The sequence below is a fragment of the Ostreococcus tauri genome, assembly GCF_000214015.3.
Source record: "Ostreococcus tauri WGS project CAID00000000 data, contig chromosome 05, whole genome shotgun sequence".
NCBI lineage: Eukaryota > Viridiplantae > Chlorophyta > Mamiellophyceae > Mamiellales > Bathycoccaceae > Ostreococcus > Ostreococcus tauri.
This window is the reverse complement of record NC_014430.2, coordinates 438,033-458,330: the sequence shown is the minus strand read 5'-3', so window position 1 is coordinate 458,330 and position 20,298 is coordinate 438,033. Positions and strand designations below refer to the sequence as shown.

Sequence of the window (20,298 nt, the reverse complement as noted above, 5' to 3'; positions counted from 1 at the left end):
ACGCTCATGATGCACCGCGACGTCCCGCCCCCGCCAGGGTCCGCCGCGCACCAAGAGCGGGCGCCGCAGCGATTCGGTGGCGCGGCGCACGCCCTAGGTGCACCCGCGGGGGGCACGGCGCGAACGCACGCGCCGATCGGGATGGCGCCGATCGGGATGGCGCCGATGATGGCGCCGATGGCGCCGATGGGAGGGATGGGCGTGGCACCGATGATGCTGGGACGGCCGGGGATGGCGCCGATGGGCGCACCGGGGATGCCGCCGATGATGACGCCTGGCGGACCGCCGATGATGCCGGGCGGACCGCCGATGATGATGATGCCGGGAGGACGGCCGATTCCGGGACAGTTTCGAGGGATGGCGATCAATCACCCGACCGGGTTGTCGCCGGATTTGCTTCCGATGTTCGCGCCGAGGCCGCCTCTGAAATGGTATCCGCCGCCGCCGAAACCTAAGAAGACGCAGCGGTTGGGCGGGATCGCGAGCGCGCTCGGGGAGTTTGAGAGCGGGAAGAAAAGGACGGGGCGTGGAAGTGCGGACGATGACGACGTTGGTGACGATAGTAGACGTAAACCGAGCGGGGTGTACGTTATGGTGCGTAAGGAGGTGCGGAAAGCGGCGAGACGCGAGGCAAACGAGCGAAAGGCAAGAGAAGCCATCAAGGATGCGGTGGACGCGTACAGGCCGAAGGATGACCCGAACGCGACAAGTGATCCCTATCGTACGTTGTTTGTCGCTCGCCTGGCGTACGACGTGGACGAGGCGAAGGTCAAGCGAGAGTTTGAGTATTACGGCCCCGTGTGCTCCGTAAAGTTGATACGAGACAAGGATGGGAAGTCTCGAGGGTACGCCTTCATCGAGTTCGAGCGCGAGGGCGACATGCGAGCGGCATACAGAGGGATGGACGATAGACGCATCGAAGACAGGCGAGTAATCGTGGACGTCGAGCGCGCTCGCACGTCCAAGTCGTGGTTACCGCGTCGTTTGGGCGGCGGCATCGGAAGGACGCGCGCTGGGAGCAAGCGGGAGAGCGTTCCGGCCCGTGGGCGCGACCGCACGTACGACGAAGAGAGGGAGCGAGAGAGAGAACGCGAACGTCGGGTGGTGCCGCGTTCGCCGTCGCGTTCGCCGCCCCCGCGCGATCGCCACCGCAGACGTGAGCCGTCGCCGCAGCAGTCCTCTGGCTCCGAAGAGGAAGGTCAGCTCGAAGAGCGCGCCCCACTACCACCTCCGCCGCCGCCCCCGCCGGATGTTGACGACCGTCGTCGATCGCGCTCGCGATCGCGCTCGCGCTCGCGATCGACGAGTCGTGGTAGATACGACGAGTGGGACGACGACCGTCGTCCTCGATTCGGCGGCGGCCGAAGAGACGACGACCGTCAATACGACGACCGCCGACGAGACGATCGTCGAGAGAGAAAACGATCCCGAACCCGTTCCCGCTCGCCCTCGCCTCGGCGAGATAAACGAGACCGTAGGGACTACTGACGCGCCTCTCGAGCGCTTTGTGAGGTTACACGTAGAAGTACGATGATCCTTCGCGCGCCCGCGACCGCATACTCCGCCTCGCGCGCGCGCACTCGCCTCGTCGCGCGCGCGCCGGCCTTGGCTGGACGCGCACCCTCCGAAACGCCCGTTTCGCGACGTCGATCCGTTCGCAAACGTTCACGCTCCGAGGCGGGGCTCGACAGATTTCCTCGACGCTGAATTCATCAGAGGTGCGTCTCCCTCGATCGTCCGGCGCGTTTTCCGATCCCACGGCGATGACGAGCGACAAGGTAAAAGGTCCGATTCCACTGCCCGCGATGGGTGCGACGTCGGAGGAGGCGAGAGATATACTCGCGAGCGCACTCGAACGAACGCGCGGTTGGACGCGCGCGGCGAAGCCAACGGTCCGACTCGACGGAGCGATGTCGAGCGCGGGAAAGGCGCCGTGCGACAGTGCGACCGCGAAGAAATGAAGCGCTTAGATACGCTTCGGTGGATGAGCGCCACCGAAGTCTCTTTGAGGCGCTCACAGAGATGTTGAACCGCGAGAGACGACTCGTCGAGTGCGACTGCCTCCGACGCGTGGACGAGTGAAGATCCAAGCAAGTGCATCTGAGCCGAAAATGGGATCGTACATTCGAATCATCGACGTTTTTTTCTCGAACGCTGACGGAGATAAGTGTGTGCTCGCACGCAGGAGAGGGTGAATGTCGAAGTCGCAAAGGCCACTCATTGGCGGTTGCCGCGAGCCGTTTTGGAGACATTTTAACTCAGAAGAGTGGGAACCCGAGTGGCGCATGCTCGTCGACGTGTTGGAGCACGATTATATTTCCACGGATTGGCGACGGGCGATCGAAAACCTTCGACGGGGCGTTGAGGAAAAGAGCGAAAACGCCCGATTGTTGGCCTACAAGGAATGGCTCGGACATCTCGAATTGTTACGTCGTCACGAGCGAAGTGAGCAACTGTGCGCTCTTCTGAGAGAAGCGCTCGACCAAGATGCGCGCGATATCGTGCAGCATTTCGTGGACGTCGTGACGTCGAACGAGATCACAGTGGTCGAGATTGAGGAGACTCGCCTGTGCCTCCGCGCTCTTCGAGGAATGTGCCTGTTTGTCCCTGCCCTGTGCGATTATTTTGTCGACAATAACATGGAGCGTCTCTTGGTTCGTTTACAAAATGACTCAGAGGACTCGAAAATTCGAGCGGAGGTTCTCGAGTTGTTGCTTGTCGTCGTTGCGGACAGCCAAACGCGTCAACGTGACTTTATGAGACGCAGCGGCATACAAACTATTTGTGCTTTGTATACATCCGAGGAGAGCACGAGTGAGCTAGCAGATCACACGAAGGCATTCATCGGCGTGATCATTCGGTATATATTACCGACCGGTACTTCTGCGGCGTTGAGTAACGCGCTCACCGCGGAGGCGCGCGAGTCTGTAGAGGAGGCCATCGGTGCAGACAGCCTGCTGGCTGCCATCGCGTTTGCAGAGAGCTTAGCGGTAGATGTAGTTTAGAGTTTGTTGTACTTGTAATGATTTAGGTACCGGTACCAGGTACTTGTATTTGTACTTGAAGTGGTGGCTACAGCGTGTGTTTAGAGTATTACAGCGAATTGGATTCTATTTCGTGGATGTTTACTTGTCTTCTGGATAAACAGAGATGCACTCTTCGTCCAATGCGCACGCGACTACCGGGTTAGAGGTGTCGGACGAGTCATCAGTGATGACTACCCTACCAGGCTTGATTTGAGGTCGCTTAGCCGGCCCGAAGTTCGCGGTGCGGAGAGTGTAGCTCTCGCTGATGATGTCGTACAGTTCTTCACCCATCTTGGCGTCTGTCACTTCACACTCGACGTCAACGAGCACGGAGTGGGAGTCTTGCTCCAACCACGCACGTTCGTGGAGAATGTGCTTAATGGAAGCACCAACTCCGGCAATCTTGTTGCAGACGCTCGCAATGCCGCCGGGACGATCTGGGACAACGCATGAGAAGCGCACAAGGCGACCGTCACCCACCAAGCCTCTCTCGAGCACCTTGCCTAGAGTGCTCGTGTCGATGTTACCACCGCACATGCAGACGACGACCTTCTTGCCCTTGAGCCCTGGGAGCTTACCGGTCATGACCGCAGCCAAACCCGCGATACCAGCGCCTTCTTGAACGAGCTTTTCGTTCTCGATGAGCCGTAACATGGTGAGAGCGATGTCAGATTCGCTCACGCAAACAATTTCGTCGATCAAGTTCCTGACAGTTTGGAACGAGCGAGGACCGACAGTCGGGACGGCGAGACCGTCCGCGAGCGTCGCGGTCGTCGGGGCCTTGACTGGCTCGCCAGCCGCGAGCGCGAGCGTCATCGAGGCGCAGCGATCCGGTTCGACGCCAATCACCTTGATACCAGGCTTGAGCTGCTTCACGGCGAGGGCAATACCGGCAATCAGACCGCCACCGCCGACGGGAATGACCACAGCATCAGCGTCACGAACGTCCTCGAGCATCTCGATACCGACAGTACCGGCACCGGCGATGATTTCAAAGTCATCGAAGCCGTTGATGTACTTGAGCTTTTCGCCCGTTTCCACATAGTTCTCTCGAGCGTACTGCGCGGCGTCGGCGATCGTGTCTCCCTCCAGGATGACGCGCGCGTCCAACTTTTGGCATTTCGTGATCTTCGTCAGCGGCGCGATGGAGGGCATGATGACCGTGACCGGAATTCCAAGCTCGCGTCCGTGATACGCCAGCGCGAGCGCGTGATTTCCCGCGCTCGCCGCGATCACGCCTCGCTTCTTCTGGTCCTCGTCCAGCGCCATCAACGCGTTTCTCGCGCCTCGCTCCTTAAACGAACCCGTGGCTTGCTCCCACTCGTGCTTCAGATACAGATCGGTCCCACACAGCGCGCTCAGAGTCTTCGAGTGCGTCAAGCGCGTGCGCACCACCCCTCCCGTGACCTTTTCGTACGCCTCTCTGACGTGTTCGTACGACGGAATCTCCAACCCGGCGGCGATGCTCGCCCCAGGACGCGGGATGATCGCCCGCGTCGCGCATTCGCGCCCGCGCGCTCGGACGACGCGTCGAGCGCGTGCGCCCGAACGCGATGTTTCGCGCGTGTCGTTTCGCGTGGTAATCGGCGCATGCGTCGAGACGTTCGCCCGGACGGCGCGCGCGGCGGCGGCGTGCATGTGCAAACGTGCGCGTGCGTGGGCGTCGACGCGACGTGCGCGGGCGCGAGCGGCGCGGTGTGTCGACGACGGGGCGACGCGATCCGAATCTTGTTTCGATGTCGACACCCCCCCTGTGTCGGTCGACCGCGATGTACTTTTCCTGAGTCATGACTGGTGGGAGATTCCTCGTGATTTAAACCGTCGTGCCGTGAAAATCAGGGGTGCTGGATATTTTCAACGCGCCGGGGCGACCGTTCGGGCGAACGCGAAGGAAGCGCGCGGGGGAATGTCCGAACACTGCTTTCATTTCACCGGCGGACAAAGCTCGACATCGAGCGCGCGGATCGACGCGTGTCTGGCGTGCACGCGTGGGCTACAGTTCTATCGTTGCGCGACTCGTTAGTACGTGATCATCTCTCGAATGCGCTTCACCCAGCCGAATACGTGGTCTCCCTCTTCGTAGGCGGCGAATGCGGGCCTTTGCACCCCCTGAGGCTCGGGAAACGGACGAAGGACTGAAAATTCGCTCATGAAGTCCTCGTCTGGCACGCAGTACTCTTCGACTTCGGCGGCTTCTCCGGGTTCGGGAGCCTCGACGTCGACTGTGTCGACTGGTGCCTTCTTTTCACTTTGGCTAATTGTTGGTCTCTCAGCCATCGTTCCTGCCGTTGCATCATCAAGGAGCTTATCAAACGTGCGCTCGCCGATCGCACCCTTGATAGCTGTGGCCACATGCAACTTGTCGCGCACGTGTTTATTGCCGACATTTAAGAGCTCTGTACTCAAGTTGACCACGAAACCCTTGAACAGACCAATCTTTTGGTTATAGAATATGAAGCTGGCAACCAGAATTATCGTCACTACGTTTGTCACGTACAGGGCGAATGAGATCCCCGCCTTCTCCAAGAACTTTTGACTCGTCATCGTACACTTCATCGACGATGCATCGTCGCACGCGTTGGAGATTCCAGTTGCGAAAACTATCATGGTCCCCGAGTTTACGATTGGTGGCAAAAGCGATGCACTAATAGCTACGCCGACCAGAGAATTCACCCCATCGCTGGTGATGGACATCGCAACAACGACGCCGGAGGCGACGGCAATGATCAAGCCGCCTAGCAAGCCATGAAGCTGCCCTCGACCTGACATCTCAGCCGTTGGAATCTGGTTTTCGCCGTACGAAACCGCGTACGGACCGTAGATGATCCCAACAAGAGAACCAACCAGGAACGTCACGATGGCAGCGCGTATTTCGGCGAAAACAGAAGCCCAAAACAGCACCCAATCACCGATGGCGAGCGCAAACGCCGAGCTTAGAATCGGTCCCATGAGAGGAGAGATGAGCATGGCGCTTAGCACGACCACAGACGAATTTGTGAGTAACCCAACACCCGCGATGACGCTCGCACACATCACGGAGATGTAAAAGTGGGACCCATCGACGGCCATGCCGAGGACTTCGTTGTACAGCTCCTCGACGCTCTTCGCGGCGGTGGACGAGACGTTATTAATTTTCCTCCGCTCCAATCGATTCTGTCGGCGTTTCCATCGTCGCGTGAACTCGTGATCGTCCTTAAAGTCTACTCGCGCTCGACCCTCAATCTTTGCTTTGAGATCCTTGAACTCGTTTGCGAGCGCGATCGGATTCGGGCGCTGACTCGCCACGTTTACCGACGTCAGCGTCCCGTACTGCACCCCGATCCCTTTCGACGTGAGTGCGTTCATCAACTCACCCGCCCGAGCGCTCGAGCACACGACAGAGATGACGACGCAGTTTTCGCACGCTGTGCACACGATGAACTCCCCGACGTGCGTCTCGTGCCCGAGCCCGCCATCCTTCGTCAGCGCGTCCAACACCGTCTGTCGCTTCACCGCCGGCACCGTCGCCTCGAGCTTACGAAGCGACATCTCGCGTCACCGTCGCGCGGGACGGGAGCGACGTCGTCGCTCGACGCGACCGAGCGATCGGTCTTCCCGCGCGAAACTCAACTTCTCCACGACACCGCGGGCGCGTCGTCGACGATCGTGGTCGGGCGCGCGCCCGGCGACGTCTCGAACGCGCTCGAGGTGGTCGACGACGCGCGGTCGGGGCGCGCGGACGCGCGCGTCGAGACGTGACGCTCGAAGTGCGCGCGAAATGCCGCGAAACGGTTCCATGCGGCGCCGCCTCTAGGATTTATTGGCACCTTGGTGAGATTTTTCTTCACTCTAGACGAGAGTCTAGACGAAGTGCTCGGCGATGGCGCACCGAACGCCGCCGCCACCGATGCGCTCGATAATGTCGAAATTGGCGACGACGAGACGGTCGAAGATTCGATCGAGGACGGCGCGTTGGTCGGGATTGAACGCGGCGAGCGCGCGAGCGGAGAGCGCGAGCGCGGACGCGCCCGAGGCGGTTCGAACCTCGAGGACGTTCCCGCAGAAGGCGTCAACCTGGTCGTGGGTGATGTCAATGATCTCTCGCCCGGGTTTCAATTTGAGGGCGTCGAGCACACGTCGACGCTCGCTCTCGTCGGCGATCGAGGCGGCGCACACGATGGCGACGTCCGTGCACACAGCCATCATGACGTTGGTATGGTAGATCGTTCGGCCCTTGGCGTCGACGGCCGTGAACATGATCGGGGTCAAATTCTCATCGGCGCAGTGCTGTTGTACGACGTCGGTGTGCGCACGCTCGCTGAGCGCGACGTACGCGATCCGGTTCTCGTGATCGACGACAAGCGAACCCGTGCCTTCAAGGAATTTTGGCGGGTCCTGTCGTTCAAATCTCAGGAGTGAATCGTCAACGACGATGCCCGGGTGCTTCATCTTCAAAAAGTCGATGATATCTTCACGCCTCTCTCGTCTTCTGTTCTCGTCCTTCATCGGGAACAGTTTTAGCTTGCCCTCACGCAGTTGGTGCCAGTTATTCGGAAAGACCGAATCCGGCGCACCGTGATTTTCGTCGTGCGAGAACAAATTGATCTTCATCCCGAGCGAACGCAAGCCATCGCACAAACTCTTATGCTCCGCCACCGCTCGCTCTCGAATCTCAAGCGCGCTCATGCCCTCGCTCGTAGACGCCATGAAGTGATTATCCCGCGCCGCCTGTTCGTTGGAGCAAAAAGCGCTCGGAACAACCATCAAACACTCGTTCGCGCTCTGATCCTTGGACGTCGATCGCGTCGTCGGATCGCGTCGAAGCATGTCATTCGCACCCCCACGTATGCTCGCGTCCACGATCTCCCACGTCGCCGTGTCGTCCGAATCTGGTCGCTCCGTCGTGGCGCACGTCACGCCGCGCTCCGCCAACCACTCGAACACGTCCCGTCCCGCGTGCGTCAGCGCGAACGTGTGCGCGACATCCTTCCGCTCGTACACGTCCACCACCAACGACCTCTCACGAAATACGTCCCGAGCGAAGACGATCGACGCACCTCGCGCGCTCGCGCGCTCGTCTCGCGTCGTCGCCCGAAACGCCGCGCGCGTCCGCGCGCCCCCCCCGCGCACCGGGTGCCCATCTCGAACGACCCCACACGCGTTCGGCAGCGCCTCCCGCTCTTCTTCCTCGACCCAGAGCTGCGCTCGCGCCGCTCGGTGTTCGCTTCCGGCGCTCGGCGCGCACAGGGCGACGCGCTCGGCGTCGGTCGACGCGTCGTTCGAGGCGTCCACGCGCGAAGACGTCGCACCGTGGACGATCGTCCACCGCGCCATCGCCGCCGCCGTTCGCGGACACGCGTAAAACGATGGCTCAAGCGTCGTCAGCGACCGTGCGCGCGCGCGTGCGAGATCTCGCGCCCGTCGCAGCGCCAATCGCATGCGCTCGGCGCAATGCGGTGGCGTCACTTCCACGCGCACATTCGTCGTCGTCATGTCCACCCCGTTCGTCGAGGGCTTCCTCAAGTCCAGCGCGTTGGTCGTCCTGAGTGAGATCGGGGATAAGACGTTCTTCATCGCGGCGCTGCTCGCGATGCGACACGCGCGAGGGGTCGTTTTCCTCGGGTCTTGGCTCGCGCTGGTCGTCATGACGGTGCTCTCGGCGGTCGTCGGTGCGGCGGTGACGACGAGCGTGAGTCCGAGGGCGACGCATAACGCGACGACGGTGTTGTTCTTCGTCTTCGGCGCGAGAGCGCTGCGAGATTCGCTCTCGAGTGGGTCGTCCGAGGACGAGGATGAACTCGCGGAGGTCGAGAGGGAGCTCGCGCGAAAGACGCGCGGCGGGAAGCGAGGGGAGAAAGGGAAGCGCTCGAGGGATCGCGTTTCCACCGTCTTCGCCGAGGCGTTCGCGGTGACGTTTTTGGCGGAGTGGGGGGATCGCTCGCAGATCGCGACGATCGGGTTGGCTGCGCAGAGCGACGTCGCGGGCGTCGCGCTGGGCGGATCTCTCGGACACGCGTTGTGCACCGGCGTCGCCGTGATCGGCGGTAGGAAGCTCGCCGATCGCGCCCAGGACGGCGAACGCGTCGTCGGTATTCTGGGCGGGGTTTTATTCCTCTGCTTCGGCGTCCACGCGCTCGTCACCGGGCCACCGTAGAGTTGTTGGCGCGTCTTCGTAAATACTTCATTTTTATGATTTTTGAAGAGTCGTTACCCCGAACGTCCACGCGCGCGCGTTACACGCCGACGCGAACGACGCGCGCGTCGCGAGCGCGCGCGAGTTCATGAGCGCGGACACCATGGACGCCTACGACGCGCTCGAGAGGTACGCGATGGGAGGGAGAGCGACGTGGACGCGACGCAACCAGTAAGATTGAAAAATCAGTCTTTCGCCGACGCGTGCGAGACGCACGAGCGACGACGCGCGCGCGAGAGTGAGAGAGATTGACGACGTGAAATATGATGACGGTTTACAGCGCGTGCGAACACGAAGGATTGCTCGAGCGAGAGGCGGTGGAACGGGACGACGCGGATGGCGGGTACGGAGAGACGAGCGAGAACGGGACGTTTCTGAGCGAGAACGGTGACCTCGATATCGCGTTCGCGAGATTATACGCGTACTTCGGCGCAAAGGGATACACGTGTGCGGTGACGACGCGGGTGGCGAATCTGTGCACGCTCGGGTTCACGATTTGGTTGAGCGGGTTTCTGTTGCTTTACGTGGATTTCGACTTTCTGCGGACGACGTGCGCTCAAGACGCGGAGCGGTGCGACATCTTACGCGATGCCGTGTTCTCGAGACCGTATCAGTACGGTGGGTTTGTGAGAAACGCGGTGGTGACGATGTATCTCTTGCTCTTTTCGGTTTATTGGGTATGGAGCGCGACGAGGTTGGCACACGACGTCGCACCCTTGGCTGCGACGAGGAAGTTTTGCCATCAAAAGTTGGCGCTGAGCGACAGGGATATGTACACGATCACGTGGCCCGAGGTGCTTCAACGCGTGGTTCACTTGCAGGCAACGACGAGACTGAGCATCGCGCGCGATCTAAGCGAGCACGACATCGTGGCGAGGATATTGAGAAAGGAAAATTATCTCGTCGGTATGGTGAACAGGGACGTGCTGGGACTCACTCTCGACGTGCCAGGCTTGAGGCGCCACCGGTGGTTCACAAAAGTGATCGAGTGGAACATCGATCTCGCCGTGTTTCACGGCATGTTCGATGAAAACTTCAACGTCGTGCCGTCGTTTTATGACGCCTCAGCGCTGCGCCATCGATTCAGATGCCTCGCGATCATCAACGCCATTCTTTCTCCGTTCGTCGCCATCTTCCTGTCCATGTACTTTGTGCTTTCGCACGCAGAAAAGTTTTACAACACTCCGTCCACGGTCGGCACGCGTGACTGGAGCTCATACGCATACTGGCGCATGCGTGAATTCAACGAACTTCCTCACTTCACACAACAACGATTGGCGGCGGCCTACCCGCACGCTAAAGATTATGTCGCGCAGTTTCCATCTCCAGTGGTGAACGTGTTGGCCAAGTTTGTGTCGTACGTCGTCGGTGCCTTCGCGGCGTGCGCGCTGTTTTGTGCTATCATCGATGATAGATTGCTGCAGGCTTACGTCGGAGACCGAGATTTACTGTGGGTGACTGCGGTCTTGGGTACCATTCTTGCCTTCTCTCGAGCACTGATGGCGACGGAAAACGCGGTGTTTCAACCCAACGCCATCATGTCCAAGATCGTGGCGCACACGCATTACCTTCCCAAACACTGGAGAGATTCCGCACATAAAGAAGAGGTCGTGCACGAGTTCAATTCTTTTTTCACCCCCAAGGCGATCCTATTTTTAGAGGAAATTGCCTCCGTGTTTGCGGCACCGTTTGTTCTCTGGTTCCCTTTGAGCGACTCTGTCGGAGACATCATTCAGTTCGTCCGACAATTCACCGTTAATAAATCAGGCGTCGGTGACATCTGCTCGATGAGTGCTTTTGACTTCATTCGACACGGGAATAAACACTATGGCGCGCCGAGTCATGCAAACAAGGACCAGCGCAGTCGTCAAGGCAAGATGGAGAAGAGTTTCTTGACGTTCCAGGCGACATACCCTAATTGGGAACCAGACGCGAGTGGACGAGATGTGCTTATTTCTCTCAACGGTTTCGCGAATGCGAACGAAACTGCTCTCGGGAAATCGGCCGAAATGAGCTCGAGTGTGCTGAGAAAGTCAACGCGTTTCGCTGAGCCCGTGCAAAAGGAAAGCGGTTCGCATCATCGCTTTAGTGGACGCAGCGCTGTCTTGCGTCAGAACGCGCATGGAAGCGGCTCGATGTTCCAACCTTCATTTATGAGCGATTTTCGTGAGGAGCACACGTTCGCTGAGGCGCTCAGCGCAAGCCAGACAGTGCTGCAACACTTTTATGAGGAGCAAGCAGTGTTGCTCAATCGCGACGTCGACACGGCGGCTGAAAATAGTCCGACGCGCGATGACCCGGATGACGACAAGGAATCGAACGTGCCGACGATTGATACTATCCAAATGTATCATCGACCGTCAAATGTGAACGCTGTGCCGATGCGAAGCTTCCCTCTGGATGCGACGACGGCGAATGTCGTTCATGCGCAAAACGGGCCATCCGTCCTCGATTCAGTGCTATTGCCCAATTCTTTCGCGCTTCCGCCCGTCGACGACGACGAGAGAGTCTCGTTGTAATTTTAGATTGTGTGTAGACTACTACAAAAATAGCTATTGCTTCGCTTTCTTCGCCGGTTTCGCCGGAGTTTCGTTGGTGCGCTTCAGTGCGCCGCGCGTCTTCCTCGCAACGGGTGTCGGTGTCTTCTTTTTCTCCTCAGTACTCTCCACATCCTTCTTAGCCGGGGTCTTCTTCACCTTCGCCGGTGTTTTTTTCGGGGTCATCTTCTCCTTGGCCAGGCTCTTCGCCGGCGTACTTGCCTTCTTCGCTGGCGTACTTGCCTTCTTCGCTGGCGTACTTGCCTTCTTCGCTGGCGTACTTGCCTTCTTCGCTGGCGTACTTGCCTTCTTCGCCTTCGGCTTCTCCGTGGACAAGATAGCCTTATACCCCGGGAACTCGTAGTCAATACCCGCGGCCGCGATCGCTGCTCGCCGCTTATCTTCCGCCTTCACCAAACCCTTGTTTCGCTTCGCCTTCTCCGCATCCGTCCTATCCTTGTTGTGCTTTGCCGCCGCCCGCCGCTGCCACGGTACCTTCTTAAACTTCGTCCCCGTTCCCTCGAACGTCTTCGGGTGCACCTTCTCCGGTTCGATCAGCGTCACCTTCAACACCTGATTCGCTAGCAAGTAATTATTCATGCTTTCCGCCACGATCGACGCCACCTCGGGGTGCTTGAACTCGATGAACGCGTAGTGCTTGCTCCGCCCCGTCTTTTTGTTCCTGCTCACCTTGACTCGAGTCACGTCGCCGAATTGCCCAAAATACTCCCGCATCTGCGTCTCGTAGAACCCGTGCGGGACGTGCCCGACGTAAATCACTCGCGGAAGATCTTTCTTTGACTTTCTCGACGGTTTCGCGTCCGCGAGCGGGATCACGTCGCCCGTCTTCGCCATTCGAGCGGTGGCTCTGCCGGCGGCGGCGGCGGCGGTCTTCGCCTTGCTCGAGCCCGCCATGCGGTGGTCGTCGATCAATTCAAGGGTACGCGCGCGCGCTAGATGGCGATATGCGTTCGCGTCGGGGCGAGCGAGGGTTCGTGCGCGCGTCGACAGCGCGTGGACGAGTGGAGGTGCTGTGCGCGGGTGAAGCGAAGGTGGAGCGCATTCGCGTGAAGGTTGCTCGCTTTGGATTGATACACATTTTGATTTATTCTTCGAAAAGCCACTCGCTGAGCTCCGAGAACGTGCCAGAAAAATTGACTTCGCTGACTGTTTGCAGGACGTCGCGAACGAGATCGCGAACGCCCGCTTCGGTGAGCGCGGCTTGCGTGTTTGGATTGCGCGCAGCGGCGGCAAGCACCGCTCCGCAGCATGATTCGACAACCTTGAGATCGCCGAGATGACAGTTCATCGCGAACATGAGCGGCTCGTACACCTTGTGTTGCACGAAGGTATGTTGGCCGAATTGTCGACCGAGGTGCACGCACACCCACGTCGCTCGAGCGGCTGCCCTGACGACGCGAGCGTCAAGAGGGAACGTTTGCAAGGTGATGGCGAGAGTTTCGAGCGCGCTTCCCGACACAATCTGCGGTGCCTCTTGACCGTAAAAGGCAAGATTTCCAGACACCATCCCACTTATGGCGCGAGCACCGTGCAGTTGAATTTCCGCGTCGGATTCTGCCTGGCGCATCAACTCCAGTGCAGTTTGCAAACCTCCGAGCTGGTACATTTGGTATGCGTTCCCTCCTTGGAAGATGCGTGAAATAGCAGCGAGCGAGCGCGTGGCCCAAATCCAGACGTCCTCGGCATTGTGCCATCCCAACATTTGCGTCATGGCTGCTTGATTGACTTCTGACCAGCCAGCGCGGGACAGTTTGTGATGGTGCGGTGCGTTCGCAAGTGCGATGAGTCCTCGTGCTCCTCGCTTCTTCGCATAGAAGAGGTCATCACGCTTAGGCTGCGTTGTGATCGGTCTCACAGCTTCGCACAGAGGGGTCAAAGTGAGCGCACGCCACTGTCTCAGATCTCTCACCTTACTGAAGGTGACAGAGTATAGAAGGTTGTACAGTGAGATTCGCCTCAATCCGCGCAACAAATCAGTGGCTTCATCGTAGACCAACGCCTGACGTTCTTCAGTCTGTTCAGTCTGCTCGATTACCACGCCATGCTCTTGTGTCTTCACATTGGCTAGCTCTGACATCAGCTCCGCGAGACGGCGTCTCAATTCTTCCAACTCTCGTTCGAGCCGCAAGATTTCCTGCGCCATGTTCTCTTTTTCGACCTCCGCAGAATTCAGCGCGGCAATTTTTTCCTGAAGCTCGCGCGATTCTTGACGAAGCTTCGACGCGGTGATTCCGTCGGTTGTTCGCAAGGCTTCAGCGGTAGTCTGCTCCGCGACCAGTTGATTTTGCAGCTTTGAAATCTCCGTCTCAAGCTGTGCAATGGTCATCCTCGCCGCTGCCTCGGACTGTTCAAGTTTAGCCTCCGCTGCTTCTTTAGCAGCGAGTTTGCGCGCAGCATCCATCTCCAACTCCCCGAGGCGTTGGAGTTGATCTTTAAGTCGAGAACTACTCGCACCGTGCAAATCACGGATGGTTTTGAGCTCTTCCTCCAAAAAACCGATTCGTTCATCGCGATTGCGCAACATTGTCAGCCCCTCTTCGCGCGCGAGCTCACAGCTTCTCAGCTTTGCCTTGGCTTGTTCGAAACGCGATCCCCATTCCTGCAAGTGCACCTCATGTTCAATAATTTTGAGGTCCTTCTCGTGAGATTTGGCAATGAGCTCCTCTTGCTGCTCCATCCGAGCTCGCATGGTTTCATTGATCTTCACCAAGTCTGCAAGTTCACTGCCAAGCGAATCGTCACTCTCTTGCAACTTCATCACGTGCTGCATCAGCTGATCGATTTCTTCCTGCTTCGACACGATTTCGTCGAGTAAGCGCCCTTGTTCGGAGCTCAGACTATTACGTTCTGTTTCTACCTCCATAAGACGCTTTTGAAGCTGCGCTGCTGCCATGTCACTCGTAGACTTTGATCGTCTAAGCTGGGCTTGGAGATCGACGTTTTGCGCTTCAAGCTGAACCTTCAAGCGCTCGCTGTTTGTGTACCGTTCTTGGAGGATATCAACATCTTCGGTCGCCGCAGCGAGTTTCTTTTCGATGTCCTCCTTGGCGAGTAAAATCGCTTCGATTTTCGCATCTTTCTGCTTCTCTGACATCGCAGCCTTGGTGAGCTGTGCGGTGGCGTCTCTTAGCCGCTTGTTAACAGCGTCGAGTTCAACTTGCATACCCCCACGTTCTTTGCCCGTCGAATCGAGCGAACGCGTGACGTCTTCAAGTTTACGCTCCGCAACTCTTGTCTCGGCTCGACATTCATCGACCACTTGCTTAAGCTCGAAATTCTCCTTCTCTACTCGAACCAGGCTTTCCGATAGCTCCTTGATGGTGACTCCTTCCTCGATGAGTTTCTTTTGAATTGAATCGATGCGGAGCGTAAGCATCTCTCGTTGCTCGGTGAGCTCAAGAGCGCGCGCTTGAGCCTCGTGCACGCGGGAAGAAAGTTTGATATTCTCCTCTTCCAAACGCGCTGTGTCAGTGAGATCGCTGTCGGATTTGTCGCCATCTTCTGTGGCCATGGCTTTTTTCGGTGACTTCTGCATTGAAATGCGCTGCTCAAGACGCTTGTGCACTCGTGCGTTGTCTTCTTGGAGAGTCCTGATTTCGTTACGAAGCTTTGCAGCTGCTTCTTCGGCAATCTTAGCTTGCTGTTTATAATCGCTTGACTTCTCCTCCGCCGCTTCACATCGCTTGCACACAGGAACGCCCATGGCGGGCTCTGTTCTCACTGCCTCAGCTTCCTTCGGTTTAGCCGACTTGGCCGCCCCATGATGAGTTGGTTGGTGACCAGCTTGCGCGACAACACCAAGCAACAATCCCACGGCGGCGATGAGCGGATATACGAGATACGAGAGCGTACTCGAACTCTTCGACTTGCACACCTGGTTTTTCGCTGCTGTAGCCTGTTCGTTGGCGAGCCTGACTTTATCCTCCAAGCTCCTTTGCGTCGCGGTAGATTTCTCCTTGAAAATCGACAGACTCTTTAGATCTTCGTTTTTATTTCGGACGTTCTCAGCTTTGCTCATTGAGAGTTTGGCACGATATTCGTCGTCCAGTGCTTTGAGAGCTGCGGCATTCTTGTCTTTGACACTCTTCAACACGGCGTTGTGCTTTTTAACGAGCTCATCTATGCCCAAAGGATCGCCTCTCATTTGGTTTTCGTATACAGAGAGCTGATCTCGCATGGACTCTAGTTGGTCCAAGATTTCTTCGTGCTCAATTTGAGCTTTGCGTAAAAGCCGTGCGCCCTCGTGCTTCGCGTCCATGATGTTGGCTTGAGCGAGCGCCATCAACTTTTCGCTTTCAGCCTCGTGAACTGCGTTCAAGGACGCGATTTCTTCTTCATTTTTGATCTTCTGAACGTCAACCTCGTGCCTCGCTAGCGCGAGCTCAGACTGAAGCAGCTTCAGTTGTTTGTCGAGACCACAATCAACTTCGCTCTTCTTCATCTGAGCGAGTTCCTTTTCCGCTTCGCGTAGCTTGTAGCTACAGGTACCCGCAAGAGGAGATCGCATGGATCCACCAAGGCTACCTTCACCCTTGCGCAGAGCGTGTAGAGTCGCTTCACATTCTTCGACGTCGCTGAGCAACTTGTTGTGACGTGAGCGCATCACGGTGAGCTGTGCTGTGACGATCCCTGAGGAGATGCCCTCGCCCAAGTAGCCGTGATCCAACGCCGAGAACGTCCTTATGAGCTCTGCAGTGCGACCGCTTGATCTTGTCTCGGATGAAAGCACTGAGCCACTCAGTAAAAGGAAACTCAAAAGTAACGCAAAAGCAGTTTCGCGCGAAAAGATTCGCTGAACAACCGTCCTCGCGATGAACTCGGGTTTTCGTTGCTTCTTGAGAGTCGTGTATCTGCGCCAGGCGCGCTGCAGCTTGATCACGGCCATCAGGCGCTTCGCCTCGAGATCATCAGCGTCCGAATGGCCGCCAATTTTACCCTTCGATCCGAACAAGGTATCGCGCGCCTCTCTTGCCTTGATACTCTCCGCGAGTTCCACCTCACCCTGACGCTTCTTCTTCGCCGCGTACTCCAGCGCCTTATTCGTCATCTGAAAGTTACTGGACGCTGCCGCGTACTTGGACTTTGCCTGCGCGACCGCGGCGTCCGCCACGGTCGCCGCGCCCGGAACGCCACTCTTTTTCGCTACCTCCGCGCGGTCTCGCGCCGTCTGATACTCCGTCGCCGCGCGCTCGAACGCCGTCTGCGCCGCGCTCATCGCCGCCTCCGCCTCATCATACTTGTCCTGAAGCGCCCGCACCGCCGTACCCTTCTTCGCGTGGATCCCATCGCTCGGCTCCTCCTCGACGACGTCCGCGCTCGCCTCCGATTCAACCGGCGCCGCGCCAACCGCCTCCGTCTTCCCACCGAAAATGTTCGTGAAATAGCTCGTGAACGCCGTCGCCGACGACGGCGACCCCGCTGCCGCTTCTCCCGTCGTTTTCGTCGTCGACACCTCGCCCGTCGTCGTGATTTTCGTCGAAATCGTCGTCGTCGTCGTCGTCGTCGTGTTGCGTTCGTTCAACACCTGCGTCGCGCCCGTCGCGTCCTCAGCCGTCATGACGCTCGACGGCGCGCGCGATGGACGCGTGACGCTCCCAGGGCACCGTCGATGGGTTCGAGGCGCGTCGAGCGCGCGTCGGACGCGTTGAAGTGCGGGGCGATCGATTTGAAGAGATTATATGGGTTGATGGCTCGCCCGAGCGCGCGGCGACGGTGTTGGCGAGCGGCGGGCGGTGCGTATTACAGCGGCTGAATTTTACGTCTTCTTCATCCCGAGCGCGTCTTTCAGACGCTCTAGGGAGAGATTGCGACGAATCCTCGTCCCGAGGGATGTCTTCTTCGTGGTCTTCTTGCCCGACGCGTCGACGGAGAGCGTCTCGAGCGAGGCCTCGATCGCTCGTTCCTTGGTGGGCGAGCGGGGCGGGAGCGGGGCGGGCGATTTTTCCGTGGGTGCGGCGCGCTTCCAAGTGGTCTCGGTGTCACACTTTGCATTCGTGTGTTCCCATTTGGCGCGACGCTCGTCCATGCTCGAGCGACGACTTCCTGGGCCGCCGGCGTCGAAGCTCTCGCGTCGGGAGCCGTCCGACTCCTTCGCCCAGTCGTTGCCGCTATGAAAGGCTCGCTCGGGCATACCGGCGCGATTGCTCTGAGCGCTGCTCCAGAACGAGGTGAACTCATACGGTTGCAGGTACGCGTGGCCGTAGACGAAGCGACCGACGGGAAGGTGCGTGAGCGTGATTCTTGTCGGATTGAATTCCAGGGGAACCGTCGCGCCCGGATCAACCCAGCCAACCTCCGAGGTGAACACAGCCTTTGCGTCGACGCTTCGACGACCCCCATCGATGCTTCGACGGCCCCCATCGACGCTTCGACGCCCCCCATCGACGCTTCGACGAGAACCACCGTCCACACTTCGTCGCTGGTTCGTACGTCCACTAAGTTCGATGCTTCGTCGTCGCGCGGCGGCTCCCTGCCGCGCGCACTGCGTCACCTCTGACTCGTTCAGCGGCCAGTGCGTCGCGACAGAACGACCACCCGCGCCGCAAAAAATCAATAACATCCCATCCTTCGAGTGACCGAACGATAACGGCGCGCTGAACTGCGTCGCAGCCGCGAACACGCGTTTCGTCGTGTCGTCTATGACGACGAATGAAAACTTGTGTTCTTCGCTCAAATCCTTGAGCCACGCCTTGAGCGCCAACGACCGCTCCTTCAGATCCACATTCTGCTCTCGAATCTCCTCAAACTTCCGCCCCACCGCCTCCGCCTCGAGCGTCGCGCTCACGAGCGCGAGTTCATACGTCTCTCCGTTCACAAACTTCACCTCGTGCGTCAAACATCGCGCCAACCCGCCGCACGTCCTCGACTCGACGCGGTAATACTCCGACGGAAGCTTCTCAAAGCATTCCTTCACCCGCGTTCTGCGTCGTCGTCGTCGTCGTCGTCGTCGTCGTCAGTCGGAGAGAACGCTCGCTTCGCGCCATCGCTCGATGCGCGCGCGCGTCGACGTCCCGCGCGCGTCGTCGCTCGCGTCCATTCATTCCGTCGCGACCGTTTCCCAGGCATTCGCGTCGTTCGATCTTTCGTTCGTTCGTTCGCGCGCGTCATCGTCGTCCTCACGCACCGCACGTCCGACGGTGTGAGTTCCTTCGGTGGCACGCACGCGGCGAACGAGCACAAGGGGTGGTCGCCGTCGCGCGCGCGGTTGATCATGCGCGCCAGCGTGTGCGGTTGGCGGGAATCGACGCGAGCGCTCGACGCGGACGCGCGGATCGATGAAGATAACGATACTAGGTTACGGTGTGATTCACTCGCGCGCGTGAACGAGTGTGACGTTGAACGTTTGGCGCTTCGGGCGCTCGTCGCCCGCGCGCTCGCGTCGGAGGACGACGACGTCGACGACGTCGCCGACGGCGCGGCGCTCGACGGCGCGGATGACGTCGGCGGCGACGGCGCACGGTTGGCCGTCGACCTCGATGATGCAATCGCCCGGAACGAGACCGGCGAGTGCGCGTCGAGTGGCCAGGATCCCAGCCTTTGCGGCCGGGGAGTCGTTGTTCGTGAAGCCTTGCACCAACGCGCCCGAGCCGACTGGGAGCTGCAGATCCCGCAGCATCGAGATGTCGCCAAACTTGATTTCTAAGCTCGGGAAAACGGCCTCACCGTTCTTGATGAGCTGTGGAACAACATTGTTGACGATGTCGATCGGGATCGCGAAACCGACGCCCGCGGACGAACCGTTTGGAGTGAAAATAGCGGTGTTAATGCCGATGAGCTGCCCGCTGGAGTTGAGCAGAGGCCCGCCAGAGTTCCCCGGATTAATAGCGGCGTCCGTTTGGATCGCGCCCGTGATGAGCGAACCGACTTGGGATTGTATCGTTCTATTCAACCCACTGACCACGCCCGTGGTTAAGGTGTGATCGAACCCGAACGGGTTCCCTATCGCCAGCACCGCGCTCCCGACGCGCACTTCCTCCGACGCCCTCTTCACGGGACGCAACAGGTCCCTCGGCGCGTCCACCTTGAGCACGACCAAATCCTTCTCCTTTGACGCCCCAACGAGCGCCGCCGGAAACGTTCGGTTGCTCCCATCCTTCGCCTGAATCGTCACCTGCGCCACCGAGCTCGTCTTCCTTCCCTTCGGTATCGTCGCCAACACGGAACTAATCACGTGATAGTTACTCACGACGTGCCCTTCATCGTCCCAAACCACCCCCGTACCGTTCCCTTCCGCCACGATCGATCCCGCGAACGCACTCTGCGTTCCACTGGCGTTTAGAATCGTCAGATCCACCACGTTCACCGCGCTCGCGCTCGCCTCTCTGAAGACGTCGACGAATCGTTCCTCCAGCGCGCTCAGTCCGCGCGCCGACGCCATCTCGGGCGCGGGCACCGCGCGCGCCGCCCGCGTCGTCGTCATCGCGCACGACGCGATGGCCCCCATCGCCCGCCGTCGATCGATCGCTCGCGCGCGCGAGCCATCGTCGTCGAACTCCTCGTCCGCGTCGACCGCGCTCGACCCATCGCGTCGTGGTCGTTGACC

At 59.1% G+C, this 20,298-nt stretch overlaps 11 protein-coding genes across 11 annotated transcripts; 4 read left to right on the top strand and 7 right to left on the bottom strand.

The window, feature by feature from the left end:
- Positions 1 to 141: 141 nt before the first annotated feature.
- Positions 142 to 1,488, top strand: OT_ostta05g02760 (Nucleotide-binding, alpha-beta plait; the record flags this gene model as incomplete). Its single annotated transcript, XM_022984279.1, has 1 exon — positions 142 to 1,488. The coding sequence occupies one exon, from the start codon at positions 142 to 144 to the stop codon at positions 1,486 to 1,488; it is 1,347 nt and encodes a 448-aa protein (XP_022839027.1).
- Positions 1,489 to 2,195: 707 nt separating this feature from the next.
- OT_ostta05g02750 (Cell division protein Cdc14) lies at positions 2,196 to 3,005 on the top strand (the record flags this gene model as incomplete). The annotated part of the gene is made up of 1 exon (XM_003079335.1): positions 2,196 to 3,005. The coding sequence occupies one exon, from the start codon at positions 2,196 to 2,198 to the stop codon at positions 3,003 to 3,005; it is 810 nt and encodes a 269-aa protein (XP_003079383.1).
- Positions 3,006 to 3,125: 120 nt separating this feature from the next.
- OT_ostta05g02740 (Threonine dehydratase, catabolic) lies at positions 3,126 to 4,664 on the bottom strand (the record flags this gene model as incomplete). Its single annotated transcript, XM_003079334.1, has 1 exon — positions 3,126 to 4,664. The coding sequence occupies one exon, from the start codon at positions 4,662 to 4,664 to the stop codon at positions 3,126 to 3,128; it is 1,539 nt and encodes a 512-aa protein (XP_003079382.1).
- Positions 4,665 to 5,045: 381 nt separating this feature from the next.
- OT_ostta05g02730 (Protein of unknown function DUF389) lies at positions 5,046 to 6,554 on the bottom strand (the record flags this gene model as incomplete). Its single annotated transcript, XM_003079333.1, has 1 exon — positions 5,046 to 6,554. The coding sequence occupies one exon, from the start codon at positions 6,552 to 6,554 to the stop codon at positions 5,046 to 5,048; it is 1,509 nt and encodes a 502-aa protein (XP_003079381.1).
- Positions 6,555 to 6,866: 312 nt separating this feature from the next.
- On the bottom strand, positions 6,867 to 8,339 carry OT_ostta05g02720 (Amidinotransferase; the record flags this gene model as incomplete). Its single annotated transcript, XM_022984278.1, has 1 exon — positions 6,867 to 8,339. The coding sequence occupies one exon, from the start codon at positions 8,337 to 8,339 to the stop codon at positions 6,867 to 6,869; it is 1,473 nt and encodes a 490-aa protein (XP_022839026.1).
- A 157-nt stretch (positions 8,340 to 8,496) lies between these two features.
- OT_ostta05g02710 (Uncharacterised protein family UPF0016) lies at positions 8,497 to 9,159 on the top strand (the record flags this gene model as incomplete). Its single annotated transcript, XM_003079331.2, has 1 exon — positions 8,497 to 9,159. The coding sequence occupies one exon, from the start codon at positions 8,497 to 8,499 to the stop codon at positions 9,157 to 9,159; it is 663 nt and encodes a 220-aa protein (XP_003079379.2).
- Positions 9,160 to 9,301: 142 nt separating this feature from the next.
- On the top strand, positions 9,302 to 11,717 carry OT_ostta05g02700 (Autophagy-related protein 9; the record flags this gene model as incomplete). The annotated part of the gene is made up of 2 exons (XM_022984277.1): positions 9,302 to 9,327; positions 9,479 to 11,717. 2 exons carry the CDS (start codon positions 9,302 to 9,304, stop codon positions 11,715 to 11,717), a joined length of 2,265 nt encoding a protein of 754 aa, XP_022839025.1.
- A 33-nt stretch (positions 11,718 to 11,750) lies between these two features.
- Positions 11,751 to 12,650, bottom strand: OT_ostta05g02690 (Nucleotide-binding, alpha-beta plait; the record flags this gene model as incomplete). Its single annotated transcript, XM_022984276.1, has 1 exon — positions 11,751 to 12,650. The coding sequence occupies one exon, from the start codon at positions 12,648 to 12,650 to the stop codon at positions 11,751 to 11,753; it is 900 nt and encodes a 299-aa protein (XP_022839024.1).
- A 190-nt stretch (positions 12,651 to 12,840) lies between these two features.
- On the bottom strand, positions 12,841 to 17,313 carry OT_ostta05g02680 (Armadillo-type fold; the record flags this gene model as incomplete). The annotated part of the gene is made up of 1 exon (XM_022984275.1): positions 12,841 to 17,313. One exon carries the CDS (start codon positions 17,311 to 17,313, stop codon positions 12,841 to 12,843), a length of 4,473 nt encoding a protein of 1,490 aa, XP_022839023.1.
- Positions 17,314 to 17,511: 198 nt separating this feature from the next.
- Positions 17,512 to 18,968, bottom strand: OT_ostta05g02670 (Peptidase S1C; the record flags this gene model as incomplete). Its single annotated transcript, XM_022984274.1, has 2 exons — positions 17,512 to 18,676; positions 18,880 to 18,968. The coding sequence occupies 2 exons, from the start codon at positions 18,966 to 18,968 to the stop codon at positions 17,512 to 17,514; spliced, it is 1,254 nt and encodes a 417-aa protein (XP_022839022.1).
- Positions 18,969 to 19,062: 94 nt separating this feature from the next.
- OT_ostta05g02665 (Peptidase S1C) lies at positions 19,063 to 20,133 on the bottom strand (the record flags this gene model as incomplete). The annotated part of the gene is made up of 1 exon (XM_003079327.2): positions 19,063 to 20,133. The coding sequence occupies one exon, from the start codon at positions 20,131 to 20,133 to the stop codon at positions 19,063 to 19,065; it is 1,071 nt and encodes a 356-aa protein (XP_003079375.2).
- Positions 20,134 to 20,298: the final 165 nt, after the last annotated feature.